This window comes from Salarias fasciatus, chromosome 5 (assembly GCF_902148845.1).
Source record: "Salarias fasciatus chromosome 5, fSalaFa1.1, whole genome shotgun sequence".
NCBI classification, from domain to species: Eukaryota; Metazoa; Chordata; class Actinopteri; order Blenniiformes; family Blenniidae; genus Salarias; species Salarias fasciatus.
Genome location: NC_043749.1, coordinates 2,437,732 through 2,459,450, shown reverse-complemented (window position 1 = coordinate 2,459,450; position 21,719 = coordinate 2,437,732). Strand labels below are relative to the sequence as shown.

The window sequence follows — 21,719 nt, the reverse complement described above, 5'->3', positions numbered from 1 at the left end:
TGCTATCTTTGGAATTACTGAACAACTGAAATGAAGGGATGAAGTGGGAACATTTATTAAAGTTAGTCAGGGCATGAATTTACATAAAAAAAACATTGTGTCTTTCTAGTGATGCAATTTCATTTCAATGTAGAGTTGAGAGGTATGTTTTCAGACTGAAAGTGTGTTGTACATTGTGGCCTTTGGGTTATGATACGTGTTAAGGTGTGCTGTAGTTTTTAGATGGCTCAGGGTTTTTTGATCATCAGGACTTAAACACATAAAATGATGATAAACGAGGTCTCTTGAAGGTGAAAGAAAACATTCGATTCACAGACGGTTTTAAACAATCACTTTTGTGGGACATATGGGGCACAAGTAGACTTAAGGTTGCAGAGGGTTGAGAAGAAACAGCGGGAGGCTGGGTGGACTCCATTGCTAGATGGCTGATGAATCTTCACTTCTCATCAAATGTCTTGGTTTTCCCTGATGGAAAGTTGTCTTGTAGCTAATATCAGTTGATTTAACCTTCATTCAAACTTCAGTCAACCTGATCATCTGCTCTACAATATCAGAGATGTTCTCATATGCTGGGAAAGAGGCTTTAAAACTCATGGGCTCTTCTGATTGGTCAAAGATACCTGGAGCTGTCAAGATTCCTTTTCAGCTCATAACAGAGACAGATGGAAACGCTGCGCCCTCGAGGTAGTGCAATTATGCCACACTCCTAAAGGATTATCAATGGATACTCTAACATTTAATCCAAAGAAAACACAGAAAAATTAGCATTGACTAGCAAAATCCTGCCTATAGCACCTTTAAATTCAATCACAATATTCACATTTCATAAAAAGAGTGATGACTCATTTTGGCCTTTTTTTGTGGTGTTTGATGAATGGAAAGGGCAAATATGAATATCCCTCTCTAAATTAAGGCCTGTTTTTGTATATTTTTGCTTTCATGCAGACCTTGTGTACCTGCTGGCTGGATTCAGAGGCCTTTGGTTTGACATAGCTGGTTCTAAACATTCAATAACGAGCAACACGCACTGGTGGCAAAAGCTTTTTAGTGAGGCAAATTTTATGCATAAATGTAATCCAAGGGCGTTTTATAGAATGCACTCCAAAGGAAAAAGGCATTTGAAAACAAATTAAAAAAATCAAATCATTAAAACAAAATTCAGCGGAAGGACGAACAGCCAGGAAATAATTCAGCCATATTTGGGAAAGAAAAAAAATGTATTCCAAGGTGATATAGGACATAAAAAAAGTGTTTAAAGTTGAGCTGCAGTCAATATTAAGTTGTGCCTTCTTTATATGCTATATTGCCAAAAGTATTCACTCAACTATTGAAATAATTGAATTCAGTTGTTCCAGTCACTTCCATGGCCACAGGTGTATTAAATCAGTAGCTCAGCATGCTGAGGGTTTGGCAGCTGCCAGGCGACCTGTTCTTTCAAAGTGCATTGTACTAACTGTAAAGTTTGGTTTTGGAAGGAATACGCTGTAGGCTTGTTTTTGGGGAAATGGGCTCGGCCTCTCGGTTCCAGTGAAAGAATTCTTTGAACCTCATGTCCGGAGTTTCCGTTCGTTTCCAATGTATGTATCATTTTTTAACAGAGGTTAAATGCATTAGTCTGGTTCAATATTATAATATAATATTAGCATAAAGCAATATAAAAAATTATTTATGAGCCCCGCCTTCGTCTCATAGACCCCCATGTTATCCGAAAAAGTTCCGGTCAGCTTCAGCCAATAGATTTCGAGCTTCTGCTTTGTCTTGCTGTCAATCAACGTCTGGAGCAGCCAGCGAGGACGTGCACTCGCCCAGGCAGAGGTGAGTTAGCTACGCAGCAGCCACCCCGTTTACCTCGGATATAGCCATGGTCTGCTGAACATCCACCGTAAACAGCTAAACATGGAGGATGCTGTAGGACTCGGAGGAACTCATTTTCACCCGACGGGTAATGCGCATGCACAATTAAAGGGGCGTGGCTTAGTCGCTCACGAAAGCAGAGGGAGGGCGTAACTTCAAGACGTTGGATTAAAAAAAACTCTCATTTTTTCAAAACTCTGGACACGAGCTTTAAGTTTCAGCAGGTCAAGACAGCTCCAGAACGAGTAGACCCACATCATCTTAAATCATGTGATTTAAATCATATTTATACGTGAAATGCACGTGTGTGTGAAGGCAGGCGAGTCAATAGTTTGGGCAGTGTCGTGTGTTTGTTCCAGTTCTTTCATTCATAGTCACTAAATGCCATTTTCTCAGTGTTTCATAACCTGTGAGGGTTCATTGAGTTGCATGTTTGTCCTCGGGCAGTGACAGATTTGAAAGCAAATGTAAATCACTCTTCTTCACCGACACACTGGAAGCAGCAGCACTCCGGCTGAGTTAAAGTTGACCCGGCTGCAAGAAATGTGATTCAAGCGTGTTTCTAAGTTGTCTGTTTCACACCTGCCTGACAGTTTCTTCTTTAATCAGTGTAGCTGATGTAATGGTTGAGTTGAATGCAACACCTCACCGTGACTCAAATTGTGGAGTCTATTTTCTTCTTTTGCTCGGACACACAGGAGTTATTACTGCTGCTGCTGTCTTACTGAGCACGTGAGAGCTTTTTCTCTCTTTTATTTTTCATCTATTCCCAGTAAGAAGAGAGCCTATGTGGATGTTAAGACAAAAACCATGCTTTGTCCTGGAACATCCTGACTTTGTGTGGACTCTGAGCACTTTGGTTTGAAGACCTCAGGTTTTTTAAACACGTTTTGTGCAGGTATTAAAGCTTCATCATACCATCCAAAGGCATGTTTGTTTTTGTGGGAACTCTCAGCCGTGGGTGGGTGAGTCATTCTGTGTTCAGGCCTCCACAAGAAGCAAGAACTTTTTTTTTCTCTCTCTCCTGGTACTGCGAGAACAAAATGACTCAAAATAAAGTTCTTGCCTCGTCCTGCCAGAACTTTTTCCTGATGCAAAGCCTGAGAAGTGTTGTCTGATTGGTCAGGACTTTGTGTTTATTTCAGCATCCCCCTGTCGGTGCAACCAACTCTCACAAGAACCAAAACCAACCTTCTTCTTGTCTGCTCATTGTTTCTGTTGACGTCATAGTAAGAAAAAAGATCTTGCATCTGGGAGGATATCTTAAGGCCGTTAACCCTGGTAACATTTTTCTTTTCTTACCTTATACTCGATGCAGTGGTTTTAGAAAATGGATCAAGATGCTATCAACAACCATAGCGTTCATCAGGAGAAGGCTGAAGCACAAAACTGATCATGCAGAGGAATTACTGTCCTAAACCTCAAATCTTTAAGTCTCTTTTTGCCTACATTCTCATTTGATCTCAACCAGTGATTCCTGCACTTTTTCTTGAGAGAACCATATTTTTATCTATTGTAAACCTAGCTGCCCCCCCCCCCCCCGCCACATCCTGTACAATTACAGAAAAAAAAAATGTTGAAGGAGGCTAATTCCATACTGTATATGACATTCAGTTTCTTTGTTCTTTTGTGTACCAGTGAGTTCCTTTTCTCTGAGGATAAACTCGTTGAGTTTACCCTCCACCTTGGGCTGTTTGCTCGTCTGGTTCAGCTTGCAGTTTAAAACTTCTGGTTAGCCGTTTTTCACCAGAAAAGATGCATTCAGCTCTAATTTTGTCCATTGCTTCTATTTGACACTCTTGGTATAATCTTTTATTCATCTTTCCCTTTAGCCTGATGCCATTTTTTTGTACCATTGCTTACACTTTTAATGTAAACACTGAAACTTAACTAGTTCACTTTGCCCGGAGTCACCAAAAGTTGACAATGAATCTTTTTAATCTGTTGGTTTACGATCGAGTCCAGGAGTGTCAAGCATGAAGCTCAAGTGTCAAAGCGAGCCAGGTGGCTCCAATCCGGACCGCCATGCCACCAAGCTAATGGTAACAATTTCAAAGAAAACTTTTTAACAAATGTCTTAAGAGTATCAGACACAACACAACACTGAGACCTGAGATATTTGTGATGCTAAGATAGCTACCTCATTGTGAAAATTCAAACTCGCCTCAGAGCTATGCTGTCAGGCGGATTGTGTAACAGCGTGCATCATGCAACAGCTACAGAAGTTTTTTTTGGACATTTCACTGTTTTTTGCACCAGATGGCTTCATTAAAACTGGCTTTATGTTGCGATTGTAGCCATTTTCTGCAGTAATTGTTCCATTTTGTGAAAATATAGACACTTTCATCAAGAATACTCTGTGCCACAGCAACAACATAAAAACCTTGAAAGTTTAAATTGAAAGGTTATTATAGCACTATTTTTCCAGTCCAGCCCGCTCAAGATGAAATTGGGCTTCATTTGGCCCCTGAACTAAAATGTGTTTGACCAATCACTCCACCTTACATTACTGCAGCCTTTCCCATATAAAAGCTGGGGAGCGGAAAAAGGCCCAGTCAGGATCAGAGGCTCTAAAGACCTCTCTGCAACAGGGATGTCAAACGGCCCTCGAGGGCCACATACGGCCGCTTTTGATCTCGACTGAGCGAGACCAGCAACATGATAGCATAATTATCTCTGAGTAATCCATCCATCCATTATACATACGGTTTTATCCGTTCAGTGCAGCCGGACGCTGAAGTCAGTCACAGCTAACGTGAAGGCAGGGTGCCACCTTTATTTCATGAAAAGTGAATCGCAGCTGATCGTCATTGGCGTCACTTTTTTGGATGTGTGATACTGTGTCCTTCGCCACCGCTCCAGTATATAAAGAAAGAAAAAAGAACATGCTGTTATGGTAGTGTCATGTGTGCAGCCAGGGCTGCACAGTGAAATGAGAGGTGACCTGAAGAACATCCAGTGCTACAAGTACAATACATAGTTTGATGTGTTGACCAAACACCCTTCATTTATGCCCACCCTGGGACATTCACAATACACAGGCAACAAAACTCAAGCCGCAGCAGCAGAGTGCAATGTAAAGTCTTCACAAAAGTCTCTCTCTTCAAAGGCTTCACAATTTCAGCATGACTCTTTCTTTTGCAAATATCTTACTTCCACAAACGTTTTGCTGAGAAAATGTTTTCTTAAGGGCAGAAATTGTATTTTTTTTTATTTTTTTATTTTTTTATGATTTTTATTTTATAAGCAATGCAGCTTTGCCAAAGTTCACTCGTGTTGTTTGTGTGACATTTTCACACAAACTCGGAGCCACTGAAAATGAAAATTTTTAAAAGTGGCTCGCAAGGTGGGACGGAAGCGCTCCGTATCCTTGTAAATGGGAGAAGATACAGATTTTTAAAAAATAAAGCTGCCGTTCATGTACACCACAGCATTGGTAAAAGGTTCTTCTGCACATGTGGGAGTTGATGGACAATAACGACAACGTCTGCCTCCATAGTGTCATGACTCCCAGTCCATATTCTCCTGGACTTGGTTGTTTTTGAGCTGACAGTCACCTAATGGCAGTCTAAATTCATCTGTCCACATTAATGTCCATGTATTTCCAAGAAAAGAAAGCCCATCTTTCACATGGAACAATACAAACACATGCCATTGTCTTGTTGACAGCCTGGATCTGACCCTGGCTGCAAAATATGTTCTTCTACTCTGTTCTGAACAATGATCTGTGGTCTGAAAAGCATCAGTTTACCTGAAGACATAGATGTTTAACAGAAAAGATCACAAGATGAACACTGAATGTTTCTGTCTGTGAGGTTTCAGCTTTTCATGTTTTGCTAACTGATTGTTAGCTTTGTTGTCACTTCTTCTTATCCTGAAAACAGTCATATATGTAGCTCTCATGGAATCTAACCGGCATTGAAACTAAAATATTTTTTACTCCCACGGCACGACTGCTTCAATCGGACGCTGTGAAGCACCCCGCCAACACATTTCTTCCCCAAAAAAAAGAGAGAAATGGCGTGCGGACACAGGCTCTGAACGTGCTGCTAATGATACACTTTCTGTGCAGTCTCGGCACCGCCTGCTGGAAATACAGGCTGTGCCAAGTCCCAAGCAGCAACCTTCAAACCGAACTGTAATGCAGAGAAAGCTTTATTGATCATTTATCATGTGGAGATTTTCATTCTAAAAGTCTGCGCTGTGCAATACAGCCATGGATACAGTATGGAATAATATGCTTTCCGAATCATGTTGTGATTAACAAATGCGTGGTTATTTGGTGGTATTTTTATCTATTCATCATGACTTCTATTTATGGGTGAGATTTTTTAGGCAACTGATGAATATTTTGTAATTAAAGGTTGTGTGCTAGAAGTTAAAGAATGAGCATCTGCCAGGATGGGAGTGAGTTTGACGAGGATTCTGTGGAGTCAGAGCATCAAACCATCAGCTTCCTTTTGGGGTTTTAAGTCTGAAAATTGGTCAGCATCTTTCAGAAGTTGCCTGAGGAATGAAAAGCAGTGAAACAGTCAGTGTCGTGCTCAAACAAGGCTCATTGATGCAACAGTAAATGAATTGCAGTCTGATCTCGGGATTTTACTCTGTGCCATGCTATATGCTACATGCTAAGATGTAGTATTCCTGTGGAGCCTCGAAAGCTGTTGGAGGTACACCTAGCATCGACGTAGATACTGTGTGGAGGTGGTAACACATAGTGGGGTCTGCAGATACGCGGTGAATTACAGCGGCCTGGGCAGAAGGTACCGTCCTGGCTTTAGTGTGGGGATAGACTGAGGTAATAACTGCACCCTGGGCCCTTTGACCTTTAACTGGAAGTGACATAGAGACAATCTGAACTCAAGTGGTGAGCCCGGAGCGCATGATGTGGACAAGTGTGAACAGTCAGCATCGGGGCTCATCGCATGTGAACTGATCACCGGACACGCATGGAAACGGGCTACTAGTCACTCAGACCTGGGTTCATCTGGATTCTCGTGGTTCTGATTCTGCTGAATTAATGCGCTTTACCAAACTGTCAGGCTTTTACTCCAGGTTGGATAAAATCTACATTCCATTTCTACTGTGTTAGAGTTTTCAGTCTGCGTATTCCCATGATGGCACCAAACAAAAATCTTTTCAAAACGAGGGCACCGTGATTGTTAGCCAACTCTTCCCACTTGCACTCTACGTCTGTCACTTAGTCATTTCACTTCAAACGCTGCAACATCAAAAGTTTAGCTTCAATCTGATGCAGAGTGCTGCTCACCTCCTTGTTCCCATTACGCCCTTAATGACATGGCTGCTACCCCAAAAGGCACAGCAAAGACTCCAAAAACGGTCCTGTGGCAGTGGGTCGAGTCTGCAATCAGCCCAAAAGACAGCTTGTGTCAACCCACCTTTTTATTATCCCCCACTTCCTGTCTGTTCCTGCTCGCGTTAAGTTGAAGTCGCCAATGTCGGCATGAGGTGGAGCCACTGGGCAGGCAGTCAAATACCTCAAGCCCCAGGTTAATAAGCTTTCTCCTTTATTCTGATCTGCCATTGAAAGACTAACCACTGCAATCCTGCATGACAGGAACTCTCAAATCACACTCTTCTCCTGTGCGCCGTGTGGTTAGAGTAGGTCACTAATAGAAAACGTAAAAATGACTTTTCTGGAGAATCCGCCCTTAAATGTTCCCTTTCTCTAACTTTTATAACAGAGTCACTTAAAGGTGGACCGAAGTCGTAAATATAACTTACTAACTTGTATTTGATCTTCTTTGTAGATGTCGAACATCTGCACTGGGTGCAGACTCTAAAAGACGCCCATATGGCGATTGATGCTAACCTGCAGTGGGAATGTAAGGCCGCTGGAAAGCCGAGACCTTCGTACAGATGGCTGAAGAATGGTCAGCCACTAACAACAGAGGTAAGATGCAATAAAGATACAGCATGCATGTCTCAGGAATACTTTTTTTTTTTATAATTATGTGTTTCTAGTTTAAAGCCCTGTTTGGAAGGCGTTTCAAGCGAAAACGCATGACTCAGAGTTAGCTGTTGTTACAGACATTTTCCCTTTACCTTTACCTTTCTAACGATTGCCACTACCAGCTGCTGTATGAATCTTTTTCCTCTCTTGCTGCATATGAGACTATAGAATCGCTTTAGTGCACCATCTTGTTGCACAAAATGGTATTTGTAAACTGAGTATGCTTCACCTGGTTGGTTAGAATAGCTACACAGACATCTTCACAATGAACTCCAGTTGTTTCAGGTCCCGTTTTATAGAGATGTGAAATATATTTTCACATCCAGACAGTACAACTGTTCCCAAAGGACTCTGCTAGAACTCTGTGTGATTTTCAGGGGAGGATCCACGTGGAAGCCGGTAGACTGACTATATCCAGGATTAGTCTGCTGGACTCGGGCATGTATCAGTGCGTGGCAGAAAATGAACAGGGATCTATCTACGCCAGCGCCGAGCTCAAGGTTGTGGGTAAGCAGTTATGTTTGTCCTGTGCCATTTACAGTGACGGTAACCAGAGGGGGGGGGGGGGGGGGGGGGGGGGGGGGGGGGGGCATAGATGTACTTCCTGCCTTTTCATTGTGTAGTCTGGGGTGAAAGAGCTTCCTGGCTCTGAGGAAACAGGTAATAACTGGTTGGAGCGACCTCGGGATGAGCCGTGGCGTGGCTCTTTTCTTTCCATAATTGTTGCATACAATAGGCCAGCGTGGCTGGGGAAATATAATTTCCGTAATTGCTGGTGATGCACTTGACATTTTTGACTGATTCACAGCTGCTGGCCGCCCCCTCCGAATCTGCGAAGCATGACAAATGGCCTTAACGTGCGCCTCTCTCTTCCTCAGCCTCGCCGCCCGACTTCACGCGCCGGCCCGTGAAGAAGTCCACAGTGATCCAGCGTGGCGGCGAGGTGGTGTTGGAGTGTCGCCCCCACGCCTCCCCCAGGGCCACAGTCTCCTGGTGGAGAGGTGCTGAACTCCTGAAGGACAGCGTGAGGTAGGGCGTTGCAGGCGCCGCTGCACATGCCACCGGCGGCATTAAATTTGAGGACCCCTTTGTTATTTATGCTTTCGCTCAAGGGGACTTTGAGAGTCAGTGTTGCATTAAACAGCCTTGTTTGGTCGAAGAACGTGATGAAAATGACACCTTATTTGTTACTTAGCGCCCGTTTGCACAACGATTTCAAATGCAAAACTTCCGTTGCGTTTTGGGGGCCCTGTTTACATGAAAATGTTATGTGGCACCACTAGAAACACAACTTTTTGGAAACAGCTCCCAAGGTGGAACTGCTCTGACAACGAAAACGAGACTTTCTGACAACCCGTCGGGGCCTGTCTCTCTGTAGACGGTGGAAATGCTGTTCATGCACAGCTGCAGGAAATGGTTCTGCACATGATCAGCAGATGGACAATAACAGTAACTCAAAGCCTAACATCAGACGCACATAATTTTCTTTCTTTTGTTTTTTTAACATATAAAAAGCAATCATTTCATCAAGTAAATATATTCACAATTTTCATGCAGTATCTCACAACTCAGCAGATTTTTCAAAACTTTTCCGAATTGAAACTCGAAACGCTGTCTTTGTGGCGTAAACAAGGCTTTAGACATAGATGTTGGCTTTCCGCTGAGGTACAGTTGTTCCGTCTTTAGCATAAGAATGAAGCTTTGAGCTTTATCAGTTTTGTAACGGGAAATAAAGATAAAGCACTAATTATGATTTGGCTGTTTGAGACTTCAAAGCGATGCAGCGTCTGGCAGTTTCACAGCTCTTCAAGGCAGCAAACATGCTGGCTGGAGAAGAGAAATCCTGTAGAGATGAGCTCTCTGTGGGGAAAACCAATCTGACTACATCCTGCAGTGAAACGCCACCTCAGGCTGCGTGGCAGGAATTGCTGTCATGATTTAAAGGTCCAGGATGATGGCTGCAAGTAGGATTGCAGTGATGCTGCTTTTTTTAGTGGGAGTACTGAGCACTTAAGATTGTCATTACCTTTCTCTGAATTAATTTACCATTTGAACATTCTCTGTATTTTTTTCTAACATGACATCTCCTACTGAAATAAAACACACATTTCCACATTTAGGCTCCGTTTATACATTTCAAGTGAAACGGCATCGTTTTTGGGAGTCATTTCACACTGGAGGCTGCTATTGTTGTTAGTTTTCTTTAACATGTTGAAGAACTATTTGCTAAGACTGAGGTGTGCATGCGTCGTAGTGACGTTTTCATAAAGTTCTGTTTTACATGGACACAGAGTCAGAGTGTTTTCACCTTGAAAACCGTTTCAAAATAATGTCTTTTCAATGGCTCAGAGCACCGATGTGGCGTAAATGAAAACCCAAACCGCAACGATTTCTCCCCTTAGTGGATGAAAATGAACCATTAAATCATCTTTAACTAAATAATGAACTTGTTGCAGTTTATACTGAAGTTTAACATAAAATTTCATGAACATCCTCAGTTGCTAATGAAAATATATCTTCTTCTTTCAATTTGACACTGGCTGGTTGTTTTTCTAGATAAAAGTACAAACAAACCATGCTGCCTTTGTTCGGGGAGTTTCTCCGACTTCAGTTTTAAAAGTACAGCCTATTCAAAGCACTGCTGGTGGAGAGAAACTGCCCTCCGATCACTGTGAAGCCCGACGGCTGGTGGGGAGGTGAAAACAGTTAAATGAGGAAAGAGGTTTGTTAAATTAAACATAACTTGTTTCTCCCTTCTTCCGTAAATTTTGATTAAATTCTTCAAAATCAGGCTTTTGTTCCCCAAACACTCAACATTTCCTGAAGATTCCAGCAGAGCAGAAAATTTGACTTAGATGAGTTTGAGATGCCTCAAAACAGGACTTTTGTGACATTTTACATATAGACTATTCATACCCCCCGACCCGAACCAGAGTTTGAATCCCTCCATTCCCTTTGTCTCTGCCCAATCATTTTCTCTCCGTCAACCGGCACAGCAGAGGGTCTCCTCCTCTGAGTCTGGTTCTGTAACTTTCTACTTTCTACTTTCTACTGTAACAGTCTAGTTCTGTTTTTCTTTCCACCGTTTCATTTTCTTCTGCTGCTCCAAGACTTTTTTTTTCTCTAAAGGTGCCTTGAAATAACTTATTTTTGGTGCAATAGAAATAAAAATTGAATTGATTTTAATTCAAATCAATCCTTCAACTTTTAAATATCTGTACTTTTACCGAAGTAAAGAATGTGTGCACTTTGACAACTCTGATAATTCACTTCTTGGTAAAAAGAAGCAGCTTAGCGGTCATCAACAATCAGGGAAATTCGCTTCTGAAGCATGAATTCACTGGCGGCGGTGCGGGATCAGAAGAAGGCCCTGACCCCCGTCACAGGCCGTCCCACTGCTGCCATCCTCACATAAACTCAATTAAACCATTTTGGAGGATATTGTGCCAGAAAGTGACCACTGTTGGCGTCTCCGTTCATCAGCGAGCACAACAAATCAAGCATGTCTGTTGTGTGGAGGACCGTCAGAAAGGTTTGTCAGTCTCAAGCCGTATAGTTAAGACTAATTACAACAATTTTCGGTCAGAACTTTACTCCTCTTATTCAGCTTAGCCTGAAACTTTATTGACTTTGCGACACCTGAACATACCGGAAGACTTTTGAAATGAAGACACACAGAGTCGCCCGAATGCCTGAAACCTGTACCTAGCAATTAGCAACTTTAGAATGGGCAATTTAAAATGTCCATAGTGCAATTACACAGTAGTTGAACTGCTCAGTTCAACTTTTCTTTTTCTGTTTTTGTCGAGTCTCCGGGTCAAAGCAATTGGAAATACATCAAGTCAAAGGCAGGATAACAGGATCTCTATGCAAGAGCACAAGCATTCAGCCTGCAGATCACGGCATGGCTGTAATGGGGATGTAGATGCTTGCTCTTGGCAAAAAGAAAAACACCACTGTGAAAGATGCATGTGCAAAGTCATCAGCCTTAATTCCCATTGGGGTTCTGCTTCAGTGGTGAACATTTAGTCAAAGAGCAGATGTTCTCCTCTGCTTCTCCATCCAACGGGGAGCCGTTTATAACACTAATAACTAGAGGTTGCACTTTTGCAGCAGTAAAATAAATGAAGCAGCATCAGACTATTGGCACTGCTAAATGTCGTGACAGGGTTGTCAAACGGAGGCATGCACTTTAATACCAGGTGGTGAAAATGATACAGGCACTGGTCAAGTCAAATATTGCCCTGAAAGTTATTTTTCTACCCCAATTTAATACACAGTGTACCCAGGTAATATGAATTGTTACCACTACAGGCACATGAGGGTTTTGTCCATCAAAAAGGCAAAATAACTGTCTTTTTGTAAATCAATAATAAAACCAATATCTTGTGCAAGCAAGGGTAGCAAGGATAGATCAACAGTTCATCTGTGATTAAATAGTCCTCGTTGAACTTTTCCGTTGACTCAGGAGGTCTGGGTGTTTTTTTTCCAGATAATTTAAGGTTGTATGAAGACAGCAGCTTCTCACAGTGGCCTGATTTCAGGCTGGGTCACAGTTTTCTGTGAAGGCAGCCCGTTACACCTCATAAATCTTCTCTCGCAGCCCAGACTGGCTTCATACTGAGTATCAGGGATGTTGAGCTCTTCGGAGACTTTCTGTGCCTTCAGCTGAGTAACCGCTCTGGCTTCGTTCATTTTGTCTTCATGGTTTTTGCTGGGTAATCATTCCCTCTCCCATCTCTGTCTGTAAACCACTTTGACGACCGTGGTAAGATATCTTCTCTGACTCTATCTTTTCTGACTTTTTCTAAGCCTTCCATTTTCTTACGTTGTTCTCAGTGACTCAAGATTTTTTTTTTATTTGGCAACTTGAGACTACTGTAAGTCAACTGCAGTGATCAGCATCAAATTGAACTTACGGTCCAAATTACTGTCTGTTGCTCCATTTTTATCAGTGCAGGTTACTGATATCTACATTTTAGGATGACTTTCACTTTTTGTTGTAATATAAACCCTATCAAATTATGTTTATTGACATCTGAAAGGCAAGACGGAGAAGAAATATCTTTTTTAGACCTCAAATGTAAGACCTCTTCTTTTTTAAGACATATTTCACATAATAAAATCTTGTCTATTCAGACCAATACGTTATATCAAATTGTAAATTTGAGTTTTTGTGTCAGCCTCCAGCCAAAAACAAACAAAATAAATTCCATCCTATCTTTTTGTGTTGCCCATTGAGCCCACAGTGAAAGCTATAGTATAATGCTCCAATGTCAGTCTTTATCCCACATATGAAATCTCAGTCTTAACTGAAATGCTGTTTTTATGTCATTTAGCATGGCTCATTGACCCTTTCCACCCCGATGCCTCTGTAACGGGCCCCAGCTGTATTTGTTATTAAGGTGCAGCCTGCTGCCATTTTTTAAAAGGTTGTCGAGTGTGGCGCCGTCCCTCCAAAGGCCACCCAGTCCCGCCGTGATTACAACGAGCGCAGTAATTGTTGTGCTTCATTTCTGTCACATCAGATTCAGCGGATTTGCACCGGAGAACATTTAGAAGGAGTTCAACAATGTCGATTTTTACAGACTCTTTTTTTATATTTTTAATGAGGCTGTCATTTACTCTAACTTGTGATTAGGAGGAGGTAAAAATGTCAGGTTGTTCAAATGTCAGACTGGCTGGGTGATAAGGACAAGGAAACTCGTATTTCAAAATTCTTGGAAATGTCTCTTACCCAAAGACCTCAAAGTTGCTCAATTAGGGAAATATTACCCACTGAGAAGTAGCTGCTTTTATCTCTCGTCTTCATGCGCTGCACCAACACAGCTGATTGTAATGAGTTTCTTGCAATCAGGTTTTATCTGGAGCATGGTGGTGGCATAATTTGTGGATTTCAGGTTTGTTGAAACAGAACAACACTGAAAAGTTGGAGAATGGTTCCTCTCACAGACACTTCTTCCACTTAAGCTGTACTTTTCACATGATATGTGTTTGGAGAGAAATGCTTGAATGCAGTCGTGGCTCAGAGAGAGACGACTTCTGACGCTGTTTTCACAAAGGGAGCTTGAAGTAAGTGCTAGTTGGGTGCTGATCAATACGTTATTTCATGCTGCATTGCAATTGGTTAGTTAGTGTATGTAGGTCGCAGCAGCAGTCCGAATCACAACAAATTACTGACAGTCAGAATTTTACTGCAGGTTTTCTTTGGCTGACAACGGCTGTCCTTGACCCTGTCTGACAGCGATGCCACGTCTGACGCGATTCGCTCACCGTTGTTATCGTTTGTCTGGGACAGCTAAAAAAAAATTCCCACAGCGTGTGGAACAACAACATTTTCAAGTGAAAATGCTAAACTCTCATAATATCATAACTACAAGTTTTACCGAGCTCCCCGGCATCTAACACAGTCTCAGAGATAGTGCCAGGCATGTTGTGATCACATGAGCTACTGTGACGTTCCTCAACCAATCGTCAGTGAAAAGAAACTGGAATTGGAATCTCCAGCAAAATAAACTTGAATTCTTTCCATTCAGTGCTTTAGCTTTTGCACAAATGAAGAATCTTGAAGGATTTCAAGTCCTGGAATGTGCTGCATGAATGCAGTGAGGTGCATTTGTGCAGTTCAATCAAATTCTTTGAGAGGGAACTTCAGTGAAGTGTACTTTAAAATCAAATAAGAAATGCCTTTTCTTTTTAAATAAAACCTTATTTCAGTAAAAATAAAAAAGAACACTCTTACCTCTTGAAATATGTTTCCATCCACTGTAGAAAGTCAAGAAGTGATGTTCAAGCAGCAAAATAAGTGATTAGAATGTCCTCTGGCAGTCAGCAAACTGTTAAAAGAGAGGAAAGCAAAGAGATAATCTGTAGATAAATGTATTGATTGTGACCTGTGGGATGTCTCTGGAGTGTCCAGCTTTGAGCTCTGGCTGTTCGGTAGCTGTGTCATCAGGACAGTGTGATACTTCAGTACATCACATTCAATTTCAGTTTTCATTTCCACGCAGCCAAATACAACACAGACATTTTATAGAGAAAACCCCAACAAATCCACATGAGAAAGTTGAAGAGAAAGGAAGAAAACAGCTCCCTTTTGACTGGAAAAAAGATCTCTCAGCAGTCTAAACCTATGCCAGCATCATTAGAAAATGTTCCAGAGTGGCCTGAACCAGCTTTATTCAACTTAATGCACACCTTCAAAGTGGAGACTGCTCAGTGTCCTGAACTGAAACAGGGACCTGATTCCACATGACAGGAGTCTGATAGCCGAGAGCTCTGCTTTCTGTTGTGGTCAGTAGCTTCCAAGACTGGAGCCACGTGGTTATCTCACCGAGGAAGCTGGATCCCGAACACCTGGTCGGACCCAGATGGATGGGTGTCGCACCCTGAATAGTTTGTCCACTGACTAGAAATGAACGGTGGTGGTTGTGTAATATCTTCTAGTTCTTCTTCCTCTTCTCTTCATACACATCCAGGCTTTATAGAACCTCTTCAGTTGATGTAGAAGGCCATCGGCTTTGCTCTGTACTCTACGATAGACTACGATAGAGTCCAACACGCACTGTGAGTTTTCTCTTCTCTCCTGTATTTTGGCTCTGATCGATCATCCAGTCACATTTCAGAACGCTTTCTCACCGGAGACTCAACATGTGATCAGTGGGATTGATTCTGCATCACATTTTTCCTTGAGGCTTGGTGTTGAGAAAAGAATGGTTAAAAAGAAATACAAAAAAAAAAAAGAAAGGCCCAGGCATAACTCTGGCAGCACATTCGGACAAGAATAGAAACTCAGTGCTTGGAACGGAGCTGGTCTACAAAGCAGATACTCCTTTACGTTTCTATTTGTTTTGCAGCTCATTGCCCCTCGGGTCATGTTCTCAGCGTGCCTCCATCACTCAGCGTTTGAGATTTTTGTCAATAAATCAGCGCAAAGCACCCTGTGTCAGACATGCTCTCAGTGTCTCAGCTTGGCCCGGGCGAATACATATTTATTCTTGGGGAGCCGATATGAAATTGTTTGATTTTTTGGAGCTGGCTGCTCACAGCTTTTCTGTTTGATTTACTAAATCCAAAGGTCACAACAGGAGAGCATTATCGGCCCCGTTTATGCATGTGTTTACACGCTCACTGACTTGCCGGCTCACAGCCGAGGAGCCAAAATCACTTTCCCAGGCTTGAATGTGAAAGACTTAATGAAATCCAGTTTTCTTCATTACAGTCAGCTCTCTTAAGAGCAGCTCATTGTCTTTCCTGAACAACTTTTCTCTTGCTGTCTATGATTTCGTCTGATTTGTGGCATAAGAAATGTTTGCGACGCCTCGATTTCACGCTCCACAGAGTGGCCGTTTTGTGCAATGAAGGTTGAAATTTTTGTCATACATTTGTAAAAAAAAAAAAAAAAAAAAAAAACAAGTGTGATCGTTATGCCATTAAAAGTATATTGTGTGTTTTAGGGTAATTATAATGATTGGGTCATCAAATCTGCAGTACGGAGCACCACTGCTCCATTGATCCCAATTATTGCTATAAAACCCTTGAAAGATGCTGCGTGGGTTCAGCTCCTTCCAGCTAATCATGGATTCTTAGTGTCATTACTGATTCTGACCTCAAGTAGAGAAAAAAAAAAGCTTTTCAGTGTGCAAAAATATGAAGAATTTTAGCTTAAGTGCAGAAATGCATAAGATTCATAATACCACAAATGCTTAGAAAGGCTGCATTTTGCATTCTTCTGGAATATAACTTAGATCCATTCATCCTGCATCAGCGGCAGGTGAAAATAAACTTATCTCATCAAAAAAGCTTTAAAGGGGCTGTATCATGCTTTTTTAGCTAGTCCAAACCCTGGCTTTGGCATTAACATGGTATTAGTTTATTTTTGGCGCTAAGGAAAAGTCATTTTGTGTGAAATAAAAGATTTTCTGGGGCTAATTCTGAAACCCGGAAGAGAAAACGCTTTGTTTCACTGAAAATCCCGCCTCTCCCCCTGTGGACTTTGACTGACAGCGTACTTCAACCAAGCTTCTCTAAGGGTTAGCTTTAGCTCTTTAGCTCCAGCTTCTCTACACGCAAAGACACGCGAAAACGTCTTTTCCTGTTAGAAACTCACCAAGCGCAGACCCTTCAGACTCTTGCTCTTGCTTGATTGTTGCTTTCAGACGATGGTTAAAGTTTATCTCCGTAATCGGAGTTACAAAAAGCGGCAACACTGATTGCCGAGGGTCTGCAGGAGGGGGGCTCAGGGGAGCCATCTGCACCGTGTGACGTGAACATGAGAAACAGAGTGTTTTCACGGGTGTGGGAGGGGCTGCCTCTCTGAGCAGCAGAAACACAAGTAAAGCTCAAACACAGAGGCACGAAGGAAAAAAATGCTTTGGGGGTGTTTTTGGTGGGTACATAACTATATAGCAAGGTTAAAACACACAAAAAGTGAATTTTGCATGATACAGCCCCTTTAAAACTCAATGTTTCTATTTGACAATCATTATCAACTTCTTATATTTTGTTTTCCAGAAACAAGAAAACACCAGAAATTACACTTAAGGGGTTCAGTGCAGTTGAAACTATTTTAAATTACACAAAAGCTCACAGATATTTTCATTTTAAAGAATACGACTTGCAAAAAGAAGATGTTTATTGCCTCTGCATCCAAACCGCCGCCTCCTACAACAGGGTGAAAACCAAATGGATATTTATCCTCACACACAGAGAAACTTCTGAAGTCTTTCACCAACACCTGTCTCCAGCTGTTCCACACCTGCAACAAGCTCATCCTTCCTTTGTGCGGCTGTAGCTTCAGTCACAGTGTTTCCTGGCGTCACCCTGCCAGCCTGACATTTCCTCCCCCGAGTGTTCGTCCTCCGTGTGCACATCTCCATCTCATGACTTCTCACGCGTTGATAGCATCTCCACGTGTTGTGGCGCGATAAGGCTGGCGGTGAGGATCCCTTTCAGACCCATCATCCTGTTGTGTGTCCCATTAATATGTGCATTTAAGCCATTGTGCTGTCGATACTGTGCTGACCCTACAGCAAATCTGTTCCACTTCAGCTAAGATAATTGTTGTCCTCTGAAGCGTGCAAATAGATTTTTAGAATAGATTCTTGAGCCGCCATTTCAAAAAGTAATAACCGGTGGCGGGGGAGGCTGAAGAATGTTGGAATGGCCGGTGGAAATCAGGTTAATTTGATCCCTATCCTCACTTTGATTCAATTAACAGCTGAGGAGCGAGGGAGAGACGGCGCCGTGCTTCACTCTGGTGGGTTTTTTTTTTGTTGTTGTTTTTCTTCAGACGGACCATCATGAGCGACGGGACGCTCCGGATCACCAACATCTCCAAATCGGACGCCGGCAGGTACACCTGCGTGGCCAGGAACCAGTTTGGGACGTCGAGCAGCGCCGGAACGCTGGTGGTGAAAGGTAGTCTTTCTTCTTTTGGTCACACCAGCAGCGCTCCTAAGCCGGGAGTTTAAAGCTTTTGTTAAGGGGGAAAAAAACAGGAGCTCAACCATGAAATTGATAATGATATATATGGCTGTTTTATGTTCCCGCCGCTTTGACAGACGTATAAGTCATCCACGCTTTTGTCAGCTGTGAGTTATTGTGGCCGTGTGGCGGCGGCGGCGAGGGGCACACCGCAGCCATCCACAGCTGGGAGAGAAGAATGCTTTCATTCAATTTTGGGGTAAAGAAAACCAGCTTCTGTAGCACTTTCCAATTTGGGGTTTTAGATGACGATGACTTTGCAGAGAGGCCTTTTATATTTCTTCCTGCTTGACGTTGTAATTGCAGTCCATTCAATTATTCATCGCTGAGTTATGGGGAGCAGGCGCTTCCTAAGTGAAGTTATTTAAGGGTGTTTAATTACACCGAGAGACCGGGATCTGTGCCGCTACGGCGCCTCGCGGCCGTCCACGTCTGGCTTTCTGTTGCTCCGGTACAGTAACAAACGGGTGTTTTCCCGCCGTTAGAGCCCACCAGGATCACCGTGCCGCCCCTGAGCCTGGACGCCACCGTGGGACAGAGCCTGGTGCTGCCGTGCGAGGTGTCCAGCGACTCCACGCTCAGCCCCGTCTTCAAGTGGTACTTCAACGGGAAAGCCATCGACTTCAGCAGGCAGGAGCACTTCGAGATGATCGGAGGGGTACGTCCAACACGGGACGGGAACGGCAGAGAGATCAGTGTTTGGAGCAGTTAGTAATTTAAATTATTAATGATGATCATCATCACTTTTGTTCTCATATCAGTTCTGAATTCTAATTATAATAAAGACATAATTGGGATACCCGTGTGAAATGGGACACCTGGGAAGCTAAGGAGCTTATTGAGAGAGGCCGAGCCACAGGCAGGAACAGGTTTCATTTAAATAACATAACTCTCCTCTTTAATCACAGTCATTCAACTAATATCCTGATTCTGGAACATCTTCCTCCAGACTGCTGATACAACTTGGTACTTTTTGTTTGCCGTAACTGTAAAAAGTAACAAATTCAAAAAGTAACTTGGAATTGTAATCAGGAAACATGAGGGCAACACTGTAGCAAAACCATTCCTCATTGTTCATGGAGATTTACCTATCTGGATCTCTGTTTGTCTGCACTGAGATTTAACAATGTACAAAAAGCAAAGCAAAAAAAAAATCATCCAGTGTTGGATTAAAATTTGTAAATGTGATCAAGTTGTCAATGTGTCCGAAGACATTTGGAGTGAAAAGTCTTCTTATTCAGCCTCAAGTATCCAAAAATATCCAGTTATCGTTTTTTTTACACATTTGAAAAACTAATTACAGACACATTTTGAGACAACATTTACAGATTGTGGTTCACATTGACAAATTCTTTTAGACAATGACAAAAACAGAAAACTGTCCATATGGATTGAATGGTTTTGCTGCAAGAAGGACTCCATAAACGTGTCTAGTCTGAGAAAGAGAAGTCGAGAGTGGTTTTCAGTATTATATATATAAGCTTTTTTCCAGTCTGTGTAAGGTGAGCCTGCAGAGTTAGATAATTAGCAGTATAAGCCCAGGGCAATTTCCTTAACTCCATTAAAATTACTCTAGCATATACACAGTTCTGGCTTTTTTTTAATTCCAGTTTATGAGAAAATATCACACAGCACATTATATGTAAGTTGTAGGAGTTCGATTGCTCAACAGACCTTTTCTATGGGAAAACATGCAAAATAAGAAGGTAAATTACCACCTAAACATTTCATAATGGTTTTACATCTTCTTTATAAAAAGGAGAAAACCCAACAATCCCACATGAGCCCGCATTGTTGACAGTGAAAAGGAAAAAAATGAAAATCACTTTCACCAGGAAGAAGTCTCTGCAGACCCAGACTCAGAGGAGGTGGCGTTCTGCTCACATCGACAACAGTGAGGGAGGAAAGGATGGAACGGAGGCAGAGAGCAGCAAACAAACAAGTCAACATCAGGTGCGGAGCCGCTCCGCACTCTGCAGACCTGAGAGCAGACGGGGAACAGATCAGGAACTTCCAGTTCCACTGTCAGAGATCCTGCAGGAAGGCAGAGAGCGGGCGCAGACTGCTGGAGTTACTGACATGCTGGATGGATGGAGGAGCTCAGCGCAGTACAGAAGATCTAACAGCACTCGAAACCTACAGCCGCTTGATTAGAAAATGGCCCGACGGGTGGAGTCATCTCACAGTCAGTAATCGATAAACCATCTCTGGGATGCAGTATAGATCCTGTTTGCGCAAAGTGAAAACACCCAAAATACAATGAGAGTTTTGCATTTTCACTTGAAGACGTAAAGCTAGGTGTAAGTTAGATCAAGACTGAAAGCAGAACAAGGGAAAAACAAACCAAATGATGTTCTTTATCTTCTCAGAAGCTCAATAAACGAAATATAGGAGTATGAAAATGTGGCCTCAGGGAGAGTTTTGCATGTAAATCCAATTGCATTGTTTTTTGTTTTGACACGTTATCGCACTGGCATGCATCAACTCTCCACAAAAGCAGTAACTTAACAAGACTCTGTGCAGGAGAGACTGTCTCCTGACTTTGTAGTGTGTGTTTGTGAATGTGTGTGCGTTCGTGTTCCAGCTGTCAACGGATGTGTCGGATGACACACGACAACACAACACGACAATTAAAAAGGCAGTGACAGACAGTAATCTAGCCATCAGTGCTCTGGCCTGGTGAACAGATAGCGCGGCCATCTGGGAGGCTGGGACAGTCAGTCCTGAACCCAGCAGCCACTGGTCTGATGACTGCTCTGCCTCTAGGGGTAACGGCCTCGACTGTGATCTGGACAGGGACCGCTCAGATAGCAAACCGTCTTGCCAAGACTTCTCTAATGTTTACCAGTTGTTGGATGGAGTCTTTTAATCTAAGGTTCCTGAGTTTCAGGTGACTTCTCAGCTAATCTTTACAGATCCCTGCATGTGGATGAATTCAAATGAGGAGCAAAGCTAATACAGAGCTGGATAATAGCTGGTGGCTTCAGAGATTTTAACCAACTGTTCTGTCTTTCGTTCCCTCTTCACATTCTGTTAACTTCCAGGCAAGTTAAACATCCCCTCTCAAATGATTGGTACTGGGACTACATATTGACTACAAATAGAGCCCAGGGCAATTCCACATAAAAATTAAAAAAATAGAAATTGCGCCAGTGTATTTTGCAGTCACATGCAAATTTCAGTTTTTAAAGCTCTGAACTAAAGGCAGGCAGTAAGCAAGTGCCATAAATACTGATTGAAACAAGATCCAGCATTTTGAATAAACTCTAACCTGGATATACCAAACAATGGCTGCCTTGTACATCTGTCCATTATAAGCTTAGAGGAATCCTCCTTGAGGATCTTCTTATATGATCCAATTTGAAAAATAATTTTCAGGCTGCTCTGGAGTTCATCTCTCTTCTGC

General features: G+C 42.4%; 1 protein-coding gene across 1 annotated transcript in view; it reads left to right on the top strand.

The window, feature by feature from the left end:
* Window positions 1-21,719, top strand: part of cntn6 (contactin 6) — a 69,188-nt gene that overhangs the window by 13,490 nt on the left and 33,979 nt on the right. Inside the window, exons 8-12 of the mRNA XM_030091114.1 lie at window positions 7,626-7,768; window positions 8,206-8,335; window positions 8,707-8,857; window positions 18,120-18,247; window positions 18,799-18,971. Coding sequence (XP_029946974.1) covers window positions 7,626-7,768; window positions 8,206-8,335; window positions 8,707-8,857; window positions 18,120-18,247; window positions 18,799-18,971 — 725 coding nt within the window. The remainder of the gene's footprint in view (window positions 1-7,625; window positions 7,769-8,205; window positions 8,336-8,706; window positions 8,858-18,119; window positions 18,248-18,798; window positions 18,972-21,719) is intronic.